The sequence below is a fragment of the Phyllostomus discolor genome, chromosome 8 (assembly GCF_004126475.2).
Source record: "Phyllostomus discolor isolate MPI-MPIP mPhyDis1 chromosome 8, mPhyDis1.pri.v3, whole genome shotgun sequence".
NCBI lineage: Eukaryota > Metazoa > Chordata > Mammalia > Chiroptera > Phyllostomidae > Phyllostomus > Phyllostomus discolor.
The window spans coordinates 45,160,767-45,183,936 of NC_040910.2; the positions used below are offsets into that span (position 1 = coordinate 45,160,767).

At 47.3% G+C, this 23,170-nt stretch overlaps 2 protein-coding genes across 7 annotated transcripts in view; one reads left to right on the plus strand and one right to left on the minus strand.

The window, feature by feature from the left end:
* Window positions 1–339: 339 nt before the first annotated feature.
* Window positions 340–1,731, minus strand: RLN3 (relaxin 3). Its single transcript, XM_028521325.2, is given in 3 exon segments — window positions 340–417; window positions 419–468; window positions 1,496–1,731. Coding segments are annotated over 3 exon segments (327 nt in total). The 5' UTR covers window positions 1,695–1,731.
* A 10,802-nt stretch (window positions 1,732–12,533) lies between these two features.
* The window catches only part of RFX1 (regulatory factor X1), a 33,308-nt gene continuing 22,671 nt past the window's right edge, over window positions 12,534–23,170 (plus strand). For 2 of the 6 annotated variants that reach the window (XM_036032390.1, XM_036032393.1), the window contains exons 1-2: window positions 12,543–12,781; window positions 22,075–22,438. In XM_036032390.1, the coding sequence (XP_035888283.1) occupies window positions 22,120–22,438 (319 nt within the window). In that variant the 5' untranslated portion in view covers window positions 12,543–12,781; window positions 22,075–22,119. Of the gene's footprint in view, window positions 12,782–13,580; window positions 13,583–22,074; window positions 22,439–23,170 lie in introns of all 6 variants that reach the window. The other 4 variants (XM_036032391.1, XM_028519589.2, XM_036032392.1 and 1 more) reach the window with 4 other exon arrangements.

Here is a 23,170-nt window from a genome sequence, read left to right on the forward strand (position 1 = left end):
TCGACTGTGCCACACAGCCACTCTGAGTTTCCGCCAGCTACGTGGGCCCCTAGAGAAAGTCTTGGGGGACTTTTTCTGCCGCTTACTGGAGGCCACCGCCTCATCCAGCTTGGTGTTTCCATCAGGTCCTGCATCTGGGAAGGCATTCCATGCAAAAGATGAAAAGAGTTAATGCTTGGGGCTCAGTTTCTGTCACACCCAAAGTCAGGACTCCAGGTTCGTCCAGCTACTTTTCCATTTTTGTGACATGGTGTCACAGTTTGAGATTTTGATTCCACTCAGGCCTAGCCTCCAGCTTTGATGGCTAGAATATTCAACCTCATTGAGCTTGACTTTCCTTTATTCTTTATTTATGGAGGACCTCGTGGTTAAGAACATATGTTTGGGAGCCAGACTGATTAAGCACCAATCCATCTTAATATAATCCAGAGCAAGTGAATTTACTTGTCTGAGTCTTGGTTTCCTGGTCTGCAAAGTGAGGAAAAGAATAACTCCTACCTTCTAGCATTTCACAGAGAGTAGATGAGTTAATTAATACCCATTAAAAAAAACAACTTAGGATTTGTGTCTAGCACATGATACTCAGAATAGCGTTAAGCATTTATCAAGCACTAACTGTGTGCCAGACATTGTTTTGCGGGCTCTCATGAGTAACTCCGTTATTCCTCTCAATGACAAATCCATGCAGTGGGTGCAGTTACTAGACCTCATTCCCCAGAGAAGAACACTGAGGCCCAATTGGGGGAGTAACTCTCCAAGAACACACAGCTATTGAATTTCAGAGCTGCTATTTGAATCCAGGCAGCATGTCTTCTAGGTCTACATTCATGCCATCATCATCATGGTCATCATCATCATCACCACCGTCTATTTTTCTGCCAGACCCCTGCCCTTTAGGAATCTAGATTCCATGCCTCCCTCTTGAGCCTGAACTGAGTCTCTTGCCCTTCTTGGACTGTGTTCTCATCTGTTTTGACTCAATTTTGCCACTGAACAAACTTGTGAGATATAGGGACTCTGCCTCCCATTTGCAGATAAAGAGGGTCAGAGAGGGAAAGCAACTTGGTGGGAGGGTCACCCAATAGATAGCAAAATCTGGCCTTGGACACACCACACCCCTCACGCTACCTTTGCCTAGGGGATGGAAAGCACTTCAGTGTCAGCTTCTGAATGGTGTCCCCCTGGAGTCCTGCAAGCAGCAGCCTTGCTCAGCGCAGAGCTGGGCACATAGGAGGTGCCCCAGGGATAGTGCTCTGTCCTTTGACTTTCAGTCAGTGGAGATGGCTTGCAGCTCCACCTACCTTGTCCCAGCTTTGCAGCTTTGCAGCTTTGCCAGCTGGCTCAGCTTCAAGAATGGGCAGGTCTCTTCAGCTGCAAGTCATGGGCAGGGGCTTACGTCCTTAGACTCTGGTCTGATTTTTGTCTCTGCCTCCTTGGGCCGATCCCATGTCCCATATGCTCCCTTTCTCCCCTTCACTACCTCCTACCACCTCACCCATTAGTTCCTGGGTCAGGATAGCTGACCGACTCCATCTCGATCCAAGATGTTCACAAATTTGGGCAGCTGCCCGGATGAACTTCTGGCCACAAAGCTTCTTAACAATGGGTGGTTTCCGGGCCTCAGCATCCAGCCACAGACCCACTGCCAACACCCACACAGCCAGCAGCAGCAGCAGCATTGGGTGCTTGGCCATGGTGGACAGGGACTCCTGGGACGTGAGGGTGGGCCCAGCCAGGAAGTTTTCTTGCAGTCCATGCCTCTGCTGCTTCCCGGCCCCCCATTTATATATCCAGGTTCCCTGCCTGTTGTGGAGGAACCGAGTGACCTCCTTTATCTCTTCCAGCTGAGAAGAGGCGGGCATGCCCGGCCCAACCCTGACCTTTCCTGTTTCCCAGTCTAAGCAATAACCTTCCCCCAGGGATGGGGTGGCTTATCTTACTGCCATCTTCAACAGAGGATGCAAAGAAAGCCTCACTCAGCAGAGATCAGGAACCTAGAGGTCTACCAGGCCAGGGGAGAGGGTGTGGCCAGACCCCTCCCCACCAAAGAGCTGGGGTCTGGACCTCCTCTATAATAGAATAGCTACAACAATGATAGTGAGCCCCCCCACAGTATAGGCTTGGAACCAACCATTGCTCTAAATATTTTATATTTGTGTAATCTATTTAATTCTCCTGACCACTAGAATAATGGTTCTCAAGTACGAGTCAGCCTCAGAATATTTTGGAGAGCTTGAAAAAACCTAGAGGGCTGGGCCCTCCTCCATAGCATCTGAGGAAAGTTTCCAGGCCATGCTAATGCTGCTGGTCCTCAAACCACTTCCAAGAGCCACTAGGCTGTGAGGTGAGGACTGAGATTATACCCACAGTACAGACAAGAAGACTGAGGCACAGAGTGGTGACATTAGGTGCCCAAGGTCAGCTGGTAAATGGGAGTGGGGTGGAAAGCTATCTGGCTCTAGAATCCATGCTCTCTAAGGGAAATGTTAAGGATTAAAAAAATATCTATATGGGGACAGAGTTTCAGTTTTGCAAGATGAAAAGCATTCTTGAGACGGATGGTGAGGATAGCTGCACAACAATGTGAATGTGCTTAATGCCACTGAGCTGGACACATAAAAATGACAAAGATGGTAAAATTTATGTTATATGTATTTTTTCACGACTAAAAATGCTTACTTAATATCATATACTTAGAGGAGCTGTGATGTGCTGGGAAATGTTTAACAATGGGCTCTCCAGAAAAAAAAAAAACTGATTTGTAGCACTTGTCACTTTCTGGCCAATTTCAAGCTCCCAATGTGATGTCACTGTGATGTCCCCAAATTCCTGGAAAGTTGAAATCCGTCCTTACAAGTCAGTACAGCTGGCTCCAGGGTACCACTGACATTGCACTGCATGTGCAAGTTAAATAACCTTTTCAAACTGAACACCTGTGCCGTCATCACTCGGATCACGAACAGCACGGTGCCAGAAACCAATGTCCACCCCCTTCCCCACATCCTCCCTCATCACAATCCCTGGCTTTTCCCAGAGGTAACTGCCAACCAAACTTGAGGCATCATCATTTCTTTGTTTTTTACAGTTTTAACACCAACACCTGCCTCTCCAAAACCTACAGCCGAGTCTGTCTCTTTCCTTTTTTTTCCTTGCTGCACTCAGACAAATTGAACTTTTTATTGCAATACAGAAAATTGTGCTGATCACAAGTGGACACCTGGAAGAATTTTCACACAGAACACGTTTCTCTGACCAACACTCTCGGCCTCCTCTCAGAGCAGGACAATGCAGCTCCAATGTCTGGGAGGAGCAGTATGGAAGAATTGGTGGCCCTCTGGTAAAACTATGATAAAAACACAAAAAACAGATAAATACTTTGGCTGAGGTATTTTGAGGCCCTGCAAAGGCCCTGTTTCCCATCAAATTTCCCACACTGCCTTTCCATTCACTGGTGGATCTTGCATGTAGAAATTACTACTGTGATGTTTGTTTATTAGTAATTTTCCATTTATCTCATTCCTTTTACATTTCCTATTATTTATTATCTGAAGTTATTACGTAAGGAAGAGTTGTTCTATCTCCACTGGTTTGTTTATTCAATCATTTCTTTATAAAAGTATGGATTCATGAACAGTTATTTTACTTTGTTTTTTTTAAAGAAGATTTCATCTATTTATTTTTTTAGAGATAAGAGAAAGGAGGGAGAGAGAGGGAGAGAAACATCAATGTGAGAAAAACAATCAGTGGCCTGGCCTGCATCCAGGCACGTGCCCTGACTGGGAATCAAACCGGTGACCTTCCGGTTTGCGGGAGGACGCCCAACCCACTGAGCCACCCTGGTCAGGGGTATTTTAGTCTATGGGTTATAATCCAGTACTGTTGTTATTTATTTTGTTGCTCACATTGTTTCAGCTTTGGCCATTGTGTCAGTTGGCCACTGCTGTAAGCATTTTAGGGACTATTCTTTCAACATGACTCCATTTTTGTTTGTTTGTTCATTCATTTGTTTTCAGCACTTTATTACTTTCTGGCACCCCAAGATGTCCCAGGCCCCTCTTGTCTCTCCCCTACCCCAGTCTTGGAACTGGCCATTTCCCCAAGGAGCTGGGCTGCCTTTGTTGGTGAAGGGCCCTGGGCACTGGCTGTGCTCATTGCTATTGGGGGTGGCGGCATGGTGTCATTGCCTCTAGGCATTCTCAGCAGATAGCACTACTTTCTTTTTTTTAATAGTGAGGTATAATTAATATAAAATTAAATTAACCATTTTAAACATTACATGTACATTACTGCATGCACATATTCAGAACAGCAATACTGTATATGGTCAAAAAATAGAAAAACCCCAAATGTACATCACCAGATGAATGGATAAACACAATGTGGTCCATCCGTACAATGGAACATATCACTCAGCCTTAAACAGGAATGAAATTCTGATACAGGTTGCAGTGTGGATGAACCTCAAAAACATGATACTGAGTGAGAAAAGCCAGACACAAAAGAGCACATATTGTGTGATCCCACTGATGTGCAAGTAGGCAAATGTCCAGAGTAGGCGAATCCATAGAGACAGAAAGACCAGTGGTTGCCAAGGGTTGGGAGGAGGGAGGCATGGGGAGTAATTGCTACTGCGTATCCCCTTGGGGTGATGAAAATGTTTTGGAACCAGACAGAGGAGATGGTTGCATAGCATTGAGAAATACTTAATGCCACTGAATTGTTCACTTTAACATGGTTGATTTTGTTATATCAATTTCACCTCAATATTTAAAAAAAAACAATAGGGCCTTTGGTAATGGGCAGAGCTGGTTTCAATCCCATCTCTATTTCCTGCTGTGTGACCTTGGGCAACTCACTTGACCTTTTTGTGCCTTGGTTTCCTCAACTGTAAAACAGGGAGGATTCAATGAGTATGTCAAACTCATAAAACAGCCTGTGGTGTGCAGTAGTGCTGCTTAAATGTTATTTGTACTTGACACATTCCCTCTGGATTGGAACTTTATTCTTTTGTCCTATTCTTGGTGACAAAGTTGTGGCCTTGGCTGTCCCCTGTGGATGCCTCGGGCCAAGGGAAGTGCTGCTGAAGACAGGAGTCAGCTGATTCTACCTCTGTGAAAGGGCTGAAATAATCCGGTCTCTCCTCCCAGGGACTCTCCAGGGACACACCCTCTTCCACTTGCTCCATATCACCAGTGCCTGGCCCAGGGGCTGGTTAAGAACAGACATGACAGAAATTTTTGCTGCCTGTCTGACTTTGACTCAGAACCAGAAGTCTCTTTTGTGCCTCACACAGAATCAGAATGTTGAACCCAACACAGCTGGGTTTGAATCCTGATTCCTGTGTGACCTTGAGCAGGACGCTGCACCTCTCTGAGTTCATGGGATGTATGGAAATAATAAGCCTATCTACTCCATGGGACTGTGTTGAGGACTTTGGTGACATTGTGTAAAGTGCTTAGCACCCTGCATAGCACACAGTAAGAACAGTTGGTTGAATGGTGGCTTGCAAAAGGATAGGTCCATGTCCTAACACCCGGGACCTATGAACATGATCTCATTTCGACAAAGGGTCTTTGCAGATAAAATTAAGGACTTTGAGATGAGATCATCCTAGATTATCTGGGTGGACCCTAAACCTAGTAACAAGTGTTAAAGATGCAGACAAAGAGACAAGGCTATGTGAAGACAGAGGCAGAGAATGGAGTCAAGGAGGCCAAAAATCCAAGTCATGCCTGGAGCTGCTACAAACTGGAAGAGATAAGGAGATAAGGAAGGATCCTCCTGTAGAGCCTTGATTTTGGACTTCTTGTCTCCAGAAATGTGAAAAAATAAATTTCAGTTTCTGTAAGCCACCCAGTTTGTGCCAATCTGTAACAGCAGCCATAGGAAACCAATCCATAAGAATTAGGAAATGTGACTTCTGCCCAATATGGAGGCGTAGGTAGACATACTGTGCCTCCTCACACAACCAAAAGAAGGACAACAAAAATTTAGCAACAAAAAAACAACCAGCACTGACAGAAAATTGAACTGCATGGAAGTCTGACAACCAAGGAGTTAAAGAAGAAACATTCATCTAGACCGGTAGGAGGGGCGGAGTCGGGTGGCCAGGTGGCGAGGACAGGCGGCAAAGCGGCAGCTGGTGGACCCTGGGCGCACAAGGTGGCAGCGGGTGGACCTAGCGAGGCGGCAGATCGCAGAGGGGCTTGGTGTACAAGTCAGCTGGCGAACCAGGCAGTCCCACATTCACGTGCAGATAAACCAGGTGAAACTGTGGAGCGAGACAGACCACGAAACCCAGGGTCCCAGCGTGGGGAAATAAAGCCTCAAAACACTGATTGAAAACACCTGTGGGGTCTGAGGTTCTGGAAGAGACTCCCAGTCTCACAGGAGAGTTCGTTGGAGAGACCCACAGCGTCCTAGAACATATACAAAACCACCCACCCGGGAATCAGCACCAGAAGGGCCCAGTTTGCTTGGGGCAGAAGGGACTGAAATCCGGTAGAGAGCAGAGCAAGTGCCATTGTTCCCTGTCGGACCCTTCCCCCACATACAGCAGCACAACCCAGACACTGGATTGCCCCGCCCTTGTGAATACCTAAGGCTCCGCCCCTCAGTACCTAACAGGTGTGTCAAGACAAAAAAAAAAAAAGCCCAAATGAAAGAACAGATCAAAGCTCCAGAAATAATACAACTAAGTGACGAAGAGATAGCCAACCTATCAGATGCACAGTTCAAAGCACTGGTGATCAGGATGCTCACAGAATTGGTTGAATTTTGTCACAAATTAGATGGACAAATGGAGGCTCCACTAAGTGAAATAAAGGAAAATGTACGGGAAACCAATAGCAATGGGAAGGAAACTGGGACTCAAATCAATGGAGTGGACCAGAAGGAAGACAGGAACAATCAAACAGAAAAGAAGGAAGAAACAAGAATTCAAAAAAATGAGAAGAGGCTTAAGAACCCCCAGGACATCTCTAAGCGTTCCAACATCTGAATTATAGGGGTACCAGAAGGAGAAGAGGCTGAGCAACAAGTGGAAAAGATATTTGAACAAATAATAAAGGAGAGCTTTCCCATTCTGGCAAAGGAAATAGACTTCCAGGAAGTCCAGGAAGCTCAGAGAGTCCCAAAGAAGTTGGGCCCAAGGAGGAACACACCAAGGCACATCATAATTACATTACCCAAGATTAAAATGAAGGAGAGAATCCTAGAAGCAGCAAGAGAAAAGGAGGCAGTTACCTACAAAGGAGTCCCCATCAGACTGTCAGCTGGTTTCTCAAAAGAGACCTTACAGGCAAGAAAGGGCTGGAAAGAAGTATTCCAAGTCATGAAAGGCAAGGACCTACGTCCCAGATTGCTCTATCCAGCAAAGCTTTCATTTAGAATGGAAGGGCAGATAAAGTGCTTCTCAGATAAGGTCAAGTTAAAGGAGTTATGTTAGTTCATCATCACCAAGCCCTTATTAGATGAAATGTTATAGGGACTTATCTAAGAAAAAGAAGATTAAAAACATGTGCAGTAAAATGACAGCAAACTCACAATTATTAACAACCACACCCAAAACAAAACCAAAAACTAAGCAAAGTAGAATAGGAACAGAACCACAGAAATGGAGGTCACATGGATGGTTAGCAACAGGGGAGTGGGAGGAGGAGAGAAGGGGAGAAAGGTACAGAGAATAAGTGGCATAGATGGTAGGGAGAAAATAGACCAGGAGGAGGGCAAGAATAGTATGGGGAATGTAGAAGCTAAAGAACTTATATGTATGACCCATGGACATGATCTAAAGGGGGGAATGTGGGTGGGAGAGGGTATGCAGGGTAGAGGGGGAGTGAAGGGGGAGAAATGGGACAACTGTAATAGCATAATCAATAAAATATATTTTAAAAAATAAAAACGTCTCACTGAGCTAAAAGGATATAGATATTGAGATCTAGTACAAAATGCCATTGTGCCAATTGCAACATACTCATACAAGCATGCAAAGTACAAAATTATACATCCTGTTCTTCAAGAATATCTACCATCTGCCCTGCCTGGTGTGGCTCATTGGTTGAATGCCAGCCAGTGAGCCGAAGTATTGCCGGTTAGATTCCAGGTGTAGGGCACATGCCTGGGTTGCAGGCCAGGAACACGTGAGATGCAACCACACATTGATGTTTCTCTCTGTCTTTCTCCCTCCCGTCCCATAAAATCTTTAAAAAGAAAAAGAATCTACCATCAGGAGTCCTGATCCTCTTGACCAAGCAGCGCAGTTGGTATTGGTAGCACATCGTCCTGATACACCAAAGTTGTAGGTTTGATTCTCTGTCTCTCTCAATAAATAAATAAGTAAGTAAGTAAATAAATAAATAAAATGCCCTAGAGCAGGGGTGTCAAACTCATTTTCACCGGGGGCCACATGAGCCTCTTGGTTGCCTTCAAAGCTCTGAATGTAATTTCAACTCCTTAACACTTAAGGAGTAGTTACATTTACACAGTCCTAAAATTATTTTGGCCCTTTAAAGGCAACCACGAGGCTTGATGAGGCCCCTGGTGAAAATGAGTTTGACATCTCTGCCTTAGAGATACTGGTGATGGTTTGGGTAATGGTTGGGGAAGGGCAAGGAATTGGGGATGGGATTCAGGGAGTGGAAATGTGCTTCCTTGCATCTGTTGAGATGGTCATATTATTTTCATCCTTCATTTTTGTTAATGTGATATATCACATTGATTTGTGGATGTCGAACCATCCTTGTATCCCTGAGATAAATCCCACTTGATTGTGGCATATGATCCTATTAATGTGCTGTTGAATTCGGTTTGCTAATATTTTGTTGTGAGTTTTTGCATCAGGTTCATCAGGTGTATTGTAAGTTCTCATTTAGCTATGAAAACTAGAAGTAGCCCTGGCTGGCATAGCTCAGTGGATTGAGCGCGGGCTGCAAACCAAAGCATCGCAGGTTCCATTCCCAGTCAGGGTACATGCCTGGGTTGCAGGCCATGGCCCCCAGCAACCATACATTGATGTTTCTCTCTCTCTCTCTCTCTCCCTCCCTTCCCTCTCTAAAAATAAATAAATAAAATCTTTAAAAAACTAGAAGTAATTAAAATAAATGCAATGAACAATTCGGTCCCTCATTTGCACTGCACACATTTGAAACATTCAACAGCTCCATGTAGTCAGTGGCTACCATATTAGAAGGCACAGATATAGACCATTCCTGACATCAGAGAAAGTCCTGTTGGCTAGTGGTGCTCTAAACCAACACCAAAAATACATTTCAGAGTCTCAGGGAAATTTGAAGATGTACTTGACATACAATGAGACTAAAGAATGATTGTGTATTTTCTTAGATGTGAAAATAGTTGCATGATTGTGTAGGACAATGTTCTTTTTTTTCAGAGATGCATGCTATAGTCCTTAGAGATGAAAAACTATGTCAGTAAGGTTGAAGTGTGTGATTAAAATGCCTAGCACAAAAGCAGGCATGTATCAAATCCTCATAAATGCTCATAGTCAAAAGTTTAGAGAAATCACAAAGTGGGAAAAATATTTACAACAAATTTCATAAACAGATGGTAAATCTCCTTAATATATAAAGAACTCCTACAAGTCAAGAAGAAAAAGATGAACAACTAAAAGAGTAATGGGCAAGAAAAAACTATAAATAGCTCGTAAACACATGGAAGTATACTCTGCCTCGCTTATGGTGGAGGAAATGCAAATTTTCCCTACTCTGAAATACCATTTTTCACCTTCGTCCTGGCAAAAGCCCAAAGGTTGATGTACAGTCTATCAGTGAGGATGTAGAGAAGCAGGGCCTGTATCCATTGCTGGAGGGAGTGTCAATTAATCTAACCCCAAGAGGAGAAATTTGGCAATATCTGTAAAAATTACAAATGCAAATTGTCTTTGAATGAGAAATCTCACTTTGGGGGATTTATCCACAGACACATTTGCATGTGTGTGAAATGACAGTTGTACAAAGTTCTTCACTGCCATGTTAGCCTAAGAACAAATGGATGAAAAATGTCCATCTCTGAGAGTGAAATTAACTCTGGAGCATCTGCATAGCAGAACACTATGAAGTTGTAGAAAAATAACAAAGATGCGTAAAGGGAGTTTGGTAAGGGGAGATCACCAGCATCTGTTGAGTGGAAAGAAAAAGACAAGGTACAGAAGAATGCACAAAACATGCTATCTTGAATTGAAATTCTGACACTGCTACAACATGGATGAACCATGAAACATTATGCTAAGGGCAAGGAGCTAGCCTTGGCCAGATAACTCAGTTGGTGAGAGTATCATCCAAATATGCCAAGGTTGTGGGTTCGATCCCTGGTCATTGCATATACAAGAATTCACCAATGACTGCATAAATAAGTGGAACAACAAACTGATGTTTCTCGCTCTTTCTCCTATCCTCTCTCTCCAAAACCAATTTTTAAAAGATTACTTTTTAAAAAGCTAGATCACAAGGACAAACACTTTTTTTAGATTGTATTTATTTCTTTTTAGAGAGAGGGGAAAGGAGGAGAAAGAGAGGGAGAGAAATATCACTGTGTGGTTGCCTCCCACAGGGCCCCCACTGGGGACTTGGCCTGCAACCCAGGCACGTGCCCTGACTGGCAATCAAACTGGAGACCACCTGGTTGCAGCCTGCACTCAATCCATGGCAGGGAAACACTTTTTCATTTTATTAATACAAAGCATGATGGCAAGTCCATAGAGACAAAAAGGAGAATGGTGGTTTCCAGAAACTGGAAAGAGGGAGGAATGGGGAGTCAGTGTTTAATGGGGACAGTTTGACTTTGGGAAGATGATCAAGTTCAGCAGACAGATGGCGGGAGGGTAGCACAACAATGGGAATGTACTAACACCACTGAAACAGGCACTTAAAATGGCTAACATAGTATATTTCCATGTTATGTCTATTTTATGACAACAAAAAATGTTTTAGTGCCACATTCAGTGCAAAAGTAGGTGCGGGGGTGGAGGTTAAGGACCTGTATTCATATTTGTTTGTAAACATGCACATATATTCTAGAAGGATACTCAGGAAATCAAGAGCAGTGGGTTATCTGTGCAGGAAAGGAGGGAAAGGAGAGGGAGATTCTACAGCACGAACTTTCTTACACTTTTTGTTTCTTGACACACCTGAGTGTATTTACTATTCAAAAATAAATTTAGTTAAGTCCTGGTTGGTGTGGCTCAGTGGACTGAGCACCAGCCTGCCAACCAAAGGGTTGCTGGTTAGATTCCCATTCAGGGCACAGGCCAGGGCACAGGCCTGGCACGGGCCAGGTTTTCAGTGAGGGGTGAGCAAAAGGCAACCACACATTGATGTTTCTCTTTCTCTCCCTCTTTCTCCTTCCCTTCCTCTCTAAAAATAAATAAATGAAATCTTTAAAAATAAAGATTTTTATTGTGGTATTTTGTTCATCATGCATTTATTTTTTCCACTAATTTTGATATTTAATATTTTCTTAGAATATCACTTATCTTGATGGTTCAGTTGTTATGCAGGATGGGTTCATCCTTCTCTTTCCTTCCCTTCCCCAGGGGAAATTGAGGCATGGAAAACCTGAAACGCGGGAGCAGTACACACCCTGCTAAGCAGCCAGAGTTCCCCTGGGGTGGGTAAGTGTGGGGGCTGACCTTTGCTTATCGCCCACAGGGAAGCAGCTAATTAAGTCCCCCGCCTGTGGGAGACCTTTCCCAGGGCTCCTGTGCTGCATGTGGGGCCGAGATAGTGGCAGTTGGAGACATCCACGGTGACCTTTCCGGGACTGACGGGCAAGGAGGAGGGAGAGGACCCGGTGGCCACGAGTCGGGCGTTCTGGGAGGAGGTGCCTAGCGTGGAGTTTCGTGGGTGGGGGTGGGGTGCGGCATGGAGGTGGGAACTGAGCTCGAACCCCATCTCAACCCTCCAGGTGTCTCACCATCTTACAGGGCTATGAGGGGAGGGGGAAGGCACTTGTGATGTCATCGAACCCTCAACCCAGCCTACGCCCGCTGTCATCACAGACGAGCAGCATTGCGTCACCGCATTCCTCCCGTGAGGTTAGTGCGGGAGGCCAAGAACTAGCCCACCGGGGAAGGGAGAAGTCTGAAGGAAGAGATCTTCTCTTTCTCGCCCTAACATTTGGTAAGGCGTTTATAGTACACAGGAGCGGACTACCACTCCCAGCTAGACTTGCGTGCTGCTCTAGCGCCCAGCCTCCAGTTAGAGAGCGCAGCAGACATTGGGGTAGATTGACATCCCTTTAGACGAACAAGAGAGCAGGTTGTACAGCCGCAAACCAATCCCAACCTCAAGACACCACCCCTTTATTCTTAGCTGGTTGCTTCTTTTTGGGAGTGACGGGCTCCACTGCCTTTGAGGATTCAATTTCCTTTGATGGACATTTCCACCGGTAAATCAGAGCGCCGGGAAGTCGAGAGGGTGTTGAAAAGCATGCCTTGGGACCAATAGCTTAGCGGCAGGGCCTAGCACCGTCCAATCACTTCTCCCGACATCTCCAATCACCCAGGACCCCGCCCGGGCCCATGACGTAAGTAGGGTGGGTAGCAACAGTTGCCCCGGTGAGGGAAACGGAGGCGCCATAGCCACGGTAGTCGTGGCGACCAAGCAACCCGGCAACGCGAGTCAACAACAACAACCGCCCAGCCGACCCCCACCCCCACCCCTGGCCCGGCCTGGGGACCCCCAGCACGTTCTGTCCCCCTCCCAACATCGCCTGCGAGACCTCTGGAAAGCCCTTCTGCCGACAGAAGTGGGGAGAAGCCGAGGTAACTGGAGCGGGCCGGGGTGGCGGGCCGGGTCGGGGAGGGAGGCAGGGCCCGGGTAGCGGGTGTTGTTGTAATCATAGTCCCGGGGGAAGGGGCGGACGGTCAAAATGGCGGCGCCTGTCGGGTCCGTGGGGGAGGGGGCCAGGGCCCGGCTGGGGTGACACCACCCGCCCTAGGCCCCGCAGCCCGGCCCCCGCGAGGGGCGGGCGCTCACTGGCCGGCAGAGAGTGGAGGTCTGTGGGTTGGGATGGGGGGCTTTTATATGGCGGGAGGGGTCGGGGGGCGGGTCTGGGGAGGTTGGGCCAATAGGAACTAGGAAGGGGTGAGGCGGGGCCAGGCGGTAAGGTGTGGGCGGGCTGTCCCGTATACCGTGAAACCGGGTGGGGCAGCTGCCTCTTGGGCCTTACCACTCTCTCTGCGGATGAGAGGCGACCTGTGCCTCCTCTCTTTGGAACAACCCCTAGTCGTCCTCAGGACTCAGTGCCCGCACACTTGAGTCCTCAGTTTTTCATCCTGTAAAATGGGGAGAACCATTGCCATCCTCCCTTTTCTGCATTTCAGAGACTTGCTAATTTCTTTCAGGACTCTCTAGGGCTATTCTTTGAACTTTTACCCCATCTACTGCTTCTGAATGTGTTTGATAGATTAACTGTTATCTAGTTTTGATTTCAACCCTGCAGTTCTCTCCTAAATCTGCCTTCTCTCTCGAGAGGAGGCAAAGAGAGACAAAGTTTCAGGGAGAAGCTGTGGGCTAGCCTGGAAGATTTGATTTGCAAAAATAGAAACTGGTGGCAGGAAGAAGTGATGTTGAATGACTGAGAGGAACAGAAACTTGATTGCTTCTCTGGAAGCCTCTGTCTTGGACTAGGTGTAGTCCCTGGGCAGAGGACTTGTCACTGGAGATAGGACCATTCCTAGCTCTTCTTCCCATCCAGATCTCTCTTTCTGGAAATGGGGAGCAAATGGCGCCTGAGGAAGTTTCTTTGATTTATTAAGCTGCTTCTCTTGGCCAGACACATTTTTTTGCCTAGCAAGTTGTTGTCAACTGGGTCACATGTTACTGAGGAGGTACCAGCCTCCAGAGCCACGTGCGCAGGAGGGAGAGGGTCACTGAGGTCAAAGGGAAGAGGAAGTCGTGTTCCACCTTTGTCAGAGGAGAATCTGAGTTGACTGCTTTGCCAGACAAGATCTGCCAGGTTGAGGAAGATTTTTCGTTTTTTTAAATAGCCACCCAGGCCAAGTTCTCTTTCGCTAGTCTCCATCTTGCTGTGGAGCTTGGCATCAGCAGAGCCGAGTGCCTGAGCAAACTGCCACTTTTAAAATCAGTCAAACTTCAAAGAGAGCCCTGGTTAGTGGGGCTCAGTGAACTGAGCACAGGCATGAGAACCTAGAGGTCCGTGTTTTGATTCTAGGTCAGGGCACATGCCTGGGTTGCAGGCCAAGTCCCCAGCTCGGGGCATGCAAGAGGCAACAGATCAATGTTTCTCTCACACATCTGTATTTCTCTCCCTCTCTTCTCCTTCCCATCCCCCCTCTCTAAAATAAATAAGTAAATAAAACTGTTCCTGCCTTTTGGGGAAAAACAGCATAAAAATATTATTAAAAAAGAGAACTTTAAGGAGAGGAATTGAGTTTCAGGCTTTTCCAAAGCTTTCCTCCAAGAATTTAAGATAAAGCTGGGGGCGGGGGTGTGGTCTCACTTCTACAGGTAATTTTCTTAGGACAGGCCCTCTTTGAGAGGTGGCGCAGGACCCCTTAAAAGTTAGGAAAGGTAGAGATGAATTTTCAATAAAAATCTTGAAATAAGTAAGTTGCCAGAAAGAGCACCACCTGTTAGAAAAGCAAATTAGGTGCAGAAAAAGATAATTTTGATTATCTAGTCTTGTTGACTACCCCCACCTCCCTTAATTTTCATATTCAAAAGGCTCAAGACCAGAGGGTCATTTGGCTAGTGTAGATGTCACACGTGGGCACAGGTAACCAGGTTCTTGGTGATTGTGAACAGAAAATTGAACTGAACATACAAAGTTTATAGCAGAAAGAGAGAGAGCAAATTTATTAAGTAATAGTATACTCCACAGAACATGGGAGGGGGCCAACTCTGAGCAGAGATTGACTTCAGGGGCTGGAGGGATTCTATCTTATAGGGAGGATATTTCCTGGCTAGTTTTGGCAGGCTTTTATTGAGCATGTACAAGTAGTTGTATTACTTTAGAGCTACTGCGCATGTGGTCTTCCATGATTTTCCTTGATTGGCCACTGGAGAAGAGGATCGCACAATGTTAATTTATTATAATACTATTATAACGAAGCAAGGGTCTTGTAGCATCTTCTGCAAAAGGTGTGTTCATGATTCACCATAATTCAGCACTTTTCCAGAAAGCGGTAACAACCAGTCTTAGAACAGGGTCTCTGCCCTGTATAGATGTCCTTTATCTTAGCCCTGGAGCACCTGTGGAGTTTCCTCCTTCTTGACTATCTCCTGCCTCATAGGGACACTGGCTTGTTTTGCTTGTCCTTGAAACAGTCAACTACTTTCTAGCTTTATGCTCTTGGGAAAGTTACTTCTCTGGGCCTCAGTTTCCTTTAGTCTGAGTTTGGGAGCTGTGTGCAGTCTCTGGGGGCCGTGGCCTGCAACACAGGCATGTGCCCCGACTGGGAATCGAACCTGCGACACTTTGGTCCGAAGCCCACGCTCAATCCACAGAGCTACGCCAGCCAGGGCTATTAGTAATGATTTTAATCTCATGTTACTGTGGTGTGGATCCCATAAGAGAATACGCAAGTTGAGCATCAAATACATAGTAATTGCTCAAACTATGTTAGCTGCTACTGTTGTTAAAATTATTGTTTTCTGCTCAGCCCTTGGAATTACACTATTTGCATTTATTTTTACCATTTTGAATGGGGTGAGAATCTGGTAGCTTGAAAAGTTCACTCTCTTGTTGGGCTGTGGGGCTGGTGACAGGGATCCTAGGAGCTGGATGCCTGGATTCCAGTGTCTAGTGGGAAAGTGTCACTCTCCTAAGGTCCTCTTCTGGCTTTAGGAGAGTAGCCAGAAAGAAAAATTGTCCCTGGACTTCAGGCCCCCACTCAACCCCAAGCCTTCCAAGAGGCAGCTGGGTGAACTAGGGGTGTGGGTATCATGGAAAAAGTATCACTGGAGCTGAGGTCCTTGCCCTCCCCTTCCCATACACTCCCTTGCATCTTGGGGTTGAGGACAGATGAGCCAGGCAGATACCCCAGGGATATGGTCTGCAAAGAGTAACCCAGGATGCATAATCTTCCTGGCCTGGGGGGCTCATTCTGGACCAGGACGTATAACTAGCCCTGTAGCACAAGCCTGTTGCAGGCAGGGGGCAGTAACTTTTCACAAAGTCTCACCAATCAGTGGACTCTAACCTACTTTTTTTAAAAAATGCATTTTATTTGACTTTATTTTATTTTATTATTTTTAATCCTTACCTGAGGATGTGTTTACTGATTTGAGAGAGAGAGGAGGCAATGAGGAATGCGGGGGAATCATTGTGAGTAAAAAGCATCCATTGATTGCCTTCCATACTCACCTGACCAGGGATTGAACCCACAGTCTAGGTATGTGTCCTCACTGGTGTTGGATGGAATCTGCAACCTCTTGGTGTACAGGATGATGCTCTAGCCACTGAGCGATCCGGCTAGGGTTCTAACCAGCATTTAACACTATCAGTGTGTTCCTAGCCCATGGACACTCACTTGATGGTAAAAAGTTGAATCCCCACTGTGTTCCAGGAGCTGGAGTTGGAGTGATGGATAAAGCTGGCTAGGTGTCTGCCCTTGGGAAGTCTCCTGTCTGGTAATGGAGGGGTGGAGGAACTATAAGTAAGGAAATAAACAAACAAGGAAAAACAGGGCCAGGAAGAAAATAAAACAAGAATATGTGCTGCAGAGTGCTGAGGGAAGGGGTACTTGAAACCCAAGAAAGTGACAAATGGTAAGAAGGAGTCAGTGGTGGAGGTGGAGATGAGGAGAGCATGCCTATAGAGCAGGGGAATCAGACTCATTTTCACTGGGGGCCACATCAGCCTCGTGGTTGCCTTCAAAGGGCCAAATGCAATTTCAGCTCCTTAACAGTTAAGGAGTAGTTACATTTATACAGTCCTAAAATTATTTCAGCCCTTTAAAGGCAACTGTGAGGCTGATGTAGCCCCAGAGAAAATGAGTTTGATACCCCTGCTATAGAGGGAAGAGCTGGTGCAAAAGTCTTGAGGCTGGAGGAGGCCTGGAGTGTTTTAGGAATGAGAGACCTGGCCAGAACATTCAGAGTGAGGAAGGCAGGGGTTGGAGTGCCAGATCCCACGGGACCCTGTAGGTCATGGGAAGGGCTCTGGATTTTATTTATTCTCTGTGATGAGGAGCATTGGAGTCTTTTAAATAGTGTTTGTGTTTTCAAAGGATCTTACGGACTATAGAAGTAAGAGTGAAGCCAGGAGCCACTGACAAAGCTGTGGCAGGGGTCCAGGAAGAGATGGCGGTAGCTCAGACTTACACAGTGTTGATAAAGATGGAGAAAAGTGCCCAGCCTTAGGATCTGTTTTGGAGGAATTACTGACAAGTCTTAGAAACTAATGGGATATGTAGGATGAAGGAAACATACATCATTATGAGTCCCCTGTTCCCTGTAAGTTCCTTACTGAAGCTATTCTGCAGATGAGGAAGATGAATCTTTTTTCCCTTTCCTCAGAAGGGCCTCATCTAAGATGTAAACCATTTGGTTATAGGATCCGGTGTCCAAAAGAGGCCACTAACTATGGTCACCACCTGTTTTTGTATGGCCTGTGAGCTAAGAATGATTTTTACATTGTTAAAGGGGTCGGGGGAAATCAAAAGAAGGATATTTTGTGATAACGGATAATGTGTCATGATGTGAAAATTACATGAAATTCAATCTCAGTGTCTAGAAGTAAATTTTGGGTGGCACAGAGCCACACTTAATTGTTTACATATCATCTGTGGTTGCTTTCACACTGTAATAACAGAGCTGAGTCATTACAACAGAGAATGTCTGCCCACAAAGCCAAAAACATTGACAGAGTTGCCCTTTATAGAAGTTTGCTGACCCCTGATCTACAGTAATTGATTCAGTCTCCAAAAACATAGCCAATGATTTTGAAGATAGGTGCAGCCATTGGTGCTTTTCTTGGCAGTTTCATTGCCAAGGAACAGATCTGCTTAGTGATTCCTTTGTTTCATGTGCTCTGCTCCATCAAGAAAGGTTTTCATGTTCAAAGAGATGAGGAATGTCTCATGCTGTATAGAGATTTGTGACTTATTTCTCTGTAGGGAACACCCTAAAGAACTCTGCTGAACCTAGTCATCCACAAATGGTGTTGCGCGTGGGTCACCGGCCAGCAGTGACCACGGAACACTGTGGATGGCTCGCCGAAAAACACGTGAGAAACAAACAAACATGCACAGAGACAAGACTAGTTTCTGTGGGGAAGTAGGGACAGAATGGCCACCCCCCTAGTGGGGAGGGCCTCGATTTACCATCCATACATGCTTTTATTGGGCTCATTTTGCATAATAATTCAGGTAAAGTACAGTACTTATCAGGGGGAAGTAAGGAACTATAGAAAACAGGGAACTCTGCTGGTCTATTGAGTCGGGGTCAAAGAGCTGTAAGACTTTGAGGAACAAACTTCCTCCTTGGACCCCTCTCATTCAACTGAGAGCATTCTAAACAAAGAAGGTTTCACAGTAATTTACATGTTCTTTCTTAGGCCTGATCACCCAGGAATCTGCTCTTTTCAGCACAGAGCTGCACCACCCTGTCATTGTTTCAGGCTTAGCACGGGAACTAAGGCAACCAAGAGATTTTCTCCCAGATGATGAGAACTCAGGCTATGTCAAAGCCGAGGAGTGAGGGTCTGTCACCCTCTTTTGCTGCAGCCCCCCAAATCCTTCTTTTGGGGGGCCTCCCAAAGTGATCGTGCCTGGCTTAGGTCATTCCCCCCCGTGGGGAATCTTACCCGTCTTTGGCTAACCGACCAAGCTTTTTGGGGTTCAGTTATGAATAAAGCAGCAGAAGCAGTATTCCTGCCAGGGAGATAAGCTTTTGTCTCCTTGCTGGCTTACGGTTCCAAGGGTGTTCCCTTAGCCTTAGCCTAGGTGGGGATTTCAGCTTCTGATACCAGTCAGGGCGGTTCCCAACAAAATGGTTAAAAAAGAGTTCCCTGGTCAAATAATTATGGGAGACTTGGCATCCTGTATCACCCCTCCAGGAGACTAACTATGGCAGTGCTGAGAAGGCTTCCAATAGAAAAGTTGGCCTGTTTTATCTGTCCCCCCACCCCTTTGAGCTCAGCCTTTCAGCCCTCATTGTTGCCTCCTCCTGCCCCTGTGTGGAAGGGAAGAGGCCTGCAGACTTTGAATCTCGAGAAAGAGAAAGCATCGAGAGAATATAGAAGTTTCAAAGCCCTTTTCTGGTGGGAGAGGCCACAAGGGGCCAGCTCTCCCAGGGCTGAGAAAGCCCAGGCCAGGGTTTCTCAGAAAGTATCCCCAGAACTACCTGCCTCAGAATTAGCCAGGGATGGGGTAGCTCAAAGAGCAGACTCCAGGGCCATCCCAGACTGTGGGCAGTAGGGCCTGGGAACCTGAATTTAGTTCCAAGTGATGCTGATGACACCAGAACCGCATTCTCCCTCAGTGCCTCCTTCCAAGTGCTTGAGGATCATGACTACCTCCTTTCCCCTTCATACCCACCCAGCACAGATACTTGTTGAATGAATAATAGTAATAATAGCAACTTCCACTATTCTGTGCTCATTGGGTACTGGGCTGATCTCATTGGCTTTTTACAATAGCCCTATGAATTGGCTGTTCTCATCATGCCCGGGTGACAGATGGGGAAACCAAGGCCAGTCATGTGTTCATGAATTAAGAGATAGGCTAGGGTTCATGTGGAGGTAGATCTGACACCAGGCAGATGGGTGATGATTGGCTACAACTACTTGAGTACTCATGCTGGGCCAGAGTTTGGACCTGACGATGGGAGGAGTCCCCAGGAGGTGGCCCCTCTAAGGCTGGCAGGAAGAAGTTTGGGGTGGGCAGAGGCTGGAAGAAGATGTCTTCACCTTGTGCATGACAGACAGCACAGGTGGGCAAGGTCCCTCGGCTGCCTGAGTTGCCAGCAAGGAAGCACTGAGATGGGCCATCCATCCACAGTGCCTGGTGGACAATTCCCCATCTGCCTCTGCCCCTCTGTCCCTAATGACCTGGTCTAGTAGGTAAGGAGCCCCAGAGCTCTGACTGGGCCAGCCAGCCAGCCAGCAGAGCGCTGTGGCCCCTCCCTAGCCTACCCAAGCCCAACGATTGGGCACACCCAAGTACAAACCGAAGCCCCTTTTCCTTTTTACTCCATAGCCCAGATGTAGGACCTGGGAGTTCTGTCCTCCTTCCTAGAGCTTTGTTAAAAGTCCTTGAGTGATGATATGAATCAGAGCCATTTCCTAAGTGCTTATCCTATGCTGGGTGCTTGGCCAAGCTTGCCCGCATGACCAGACTGAACTCAGCAACCATCCTCCCATTTCACAGACAGAGCAGTGGAGGCCCCAAGAGGGGAGGCTCTTTCCAAGTCACACAACTAGGAGATAGCCAAGTTCAAGTCCTGCATCAGCTCCATCCAGGACTTGTTTCTTACCCATCTTGCCCACTGCTGACTTGAACATCTTTTGGGTCCCAGGAAGGGAGATACAGGGGAACCACTGTGTTTCCCAGCATCCCTCAGGCAGCTCAGGTGGGCTCCCTGCCCACCATTTCTGCTGCTTTAATGGGGATATAAGGCAGGTATCTAACCTTTGGGGGTGAGGATTGAAGGGTAGGGTTGGGGGCGAAAGGGGTCTCTCAGATCTCCTCACCTGAAAATTTACTGGTTGTGAAAAATAAATGAGTCTGGCTCCCTGAGTATGGCTGGAGGCTAAGAGCACATCTGGGGGTCAGAGACCTGAGTTCAAATCCTTCCATCCCTTGTTGCTATGCACCCTTCAGCAGCTTACCCCAGAGCCTAGCTTGGCTCATCTGTAAAGTAGATATGGTGACTCCTCCCTCACCAGGCTGCTGTGAGGAGACAGTCACAGCAAAATGCTCCTGAGTCTGCTCCTCAAGGAGCAGCAGTTATTTTTCTCCTCCTTCCCCTTGAAAATCCCACTCTTCAGTTGGATCCCAGGCAAGGCTCTCCACCTCAAATAACTCCAGGGGCAAGGCAGGACCTTGGAGGTGTGGGGCTGGAGCTGTACCTCTGCACCCATCAAGCATTTGTCCACTGCTCTTAGATGCTCAGGAGCTGGGGATGAGGTGCATTAGTGGTGGTTGGGAGGATGGGGTAGAAACCATCTGCCCATTTCCTGCTGAGGTCTACCAAGAGAGACACCTTGCCTAGCCTAGCACTTGGGAGAGGGACTGTGACCGTTTAGCATCCAGAAAGGCTGCCTCTATCTGGTCAGATGGGCCTCGGAGGTGGCAGCAGCTGCTGGGCCTGTCCTGTGGCCCCAGAAGGGCACTCTCTCCATCAAAGGCTCACCTATAACTGCACGTAGGGAAAGACCTAAATGCTTCTGTGGCCATAAGTAGTTCAGGGGTGTTTTTTGGACTCAGACACCTTCCTGGTGTCTGGCATCCCACTGGGAACGATACTTAGCCAAGAATCCAAGCCTAGATGGTAGGCATATAGGGAGGTAGCATGGGCTGGCTGGCCAACAGTTTTTCCCAGGACTTCTTTCCAGCATTAGCTCAGAGCACCCAGGGTTCCAACTCAGCCTTACATTTCCCTGCTCTGTGGCCTGGGGCAATCTCCTTAACCTCTCTGAGCCTCAGTTCCTCATATGGCAGACTGAACCCAAATCCAGATGTGATTGTTGCAAAGAGATAATGTACAGTGCCCAGCCTGTAAGAACCTTCAGGAGAACAGTACCATTTGTCCTCGGGTGAGGATCTGACTGAGTCTCCCTCAACCCCCAGCACAGGGGTCCCCCAGGCACCAGGGACTGGAACAGAAGACGGCAGAAGTCCTGGACAGGGTTAAGTGGAAGAAGCACAGACCAGCTTTGGTCCATACCCAGTGCCCCTGTAGTGATGGGTTGGTTATAGTTGGCCACCAGCCTCAGAATTTAATTAAGTTAGTGATGAAACCAAATGTGTCTCTAGGGAGCCAGGAGCTGCCCATGGCTTCCTCTGCCTCTGCATTAATTTTTGTTTTTCCTTCTTCTGTTGTTTTTTTTTTTCTTTTCCTCTTTCTCCCTCCCCTTCTTCTTCCCAAGGAATAAAAAAAAGCCTTATTTATTATCACTTTCCCCACTGTTGGCATGGCAACACAGGCATACGTTACTGAGCTACAGGCAGCCCCGCAACCTTCCCAGCCGCCACAGGCTCCACCACAGGCCCAGCCCCAGCCACCGCCACCTCCATCAGCAGCACCCCAGCCCCCCCAACCACCTGCTAGTGCTGCCACCCCTCAGCCCCAGTATGTCACTGAGCTGCAGAGCCCCCAGACCCAGGCGCAGCCACCGGGCAGCCAGAAGCAGTATGTGACGGAGCTCCCGGCTGCCCCCACGCCCTCGCAGCCAGCCGGCACTCCTGCCCCATCCTCAGTGTCTCAGCAGTACATCGTGGTCACCGTCTCTGGTAAGTGGGTGTGGGTTTGGGGCCGGGTACTCTTTGAACAACTTCAAGAGGAGCTTTTTGGGAGCATTCTGACAGTGAGAGCTGTCACTTACTCTGCCTATCACCAGGCTGGCAAGTGTCAAACTCTCCAGGATTCCCAGGTGAGACTTGGAGGGCATCTCTGGGGAAGGAGTTGTCAGGCCAGATAGGGAGGCCTGTGTGCCCCCGACTCCTCCCCACCAGGGCATCTCTTAGAACTGTTTCTATCTATCCCCAAGTAAAGGTGTCACTTGAAGAAAGGATTGGGCAGTAGATTTAAAGTTTATAAACATCTGCTGGAGAGGAGGGGAGTACACCCGCCGCACGGAGAGTACAGTCCTGGCTTCACTACAAGGCTACCCTGCCTCGGTTTCCTCATCCAGAAAGGGACCCAAATGGTTTCACGTGCTCAGGGAATGTGTCTGAGGTGTTCATGGAGGCACTTCAGGGAGCTTGGCTGGAGGGCCTGAAGGTGTCACCTCCCCTCTCCTCCCCCTTCATTTTTGGCAGGCTTGGGCATGTGGGACTTTTGGCTGGACAAGTTCAAGAGTATGTGGTCCAGGATTTCTGTTTCTCACTGTGGCCACCCCTTACAGCCATGGAGCAAATCACCAGGGCACTTGGGTCATGGCACCTGTGGTTCTTGCCTAGAGCATCTACCCATGTCCCAGTTCCTCCCAGGACAGGGACAGGCTGGGCAGAGGGAACTCTGAG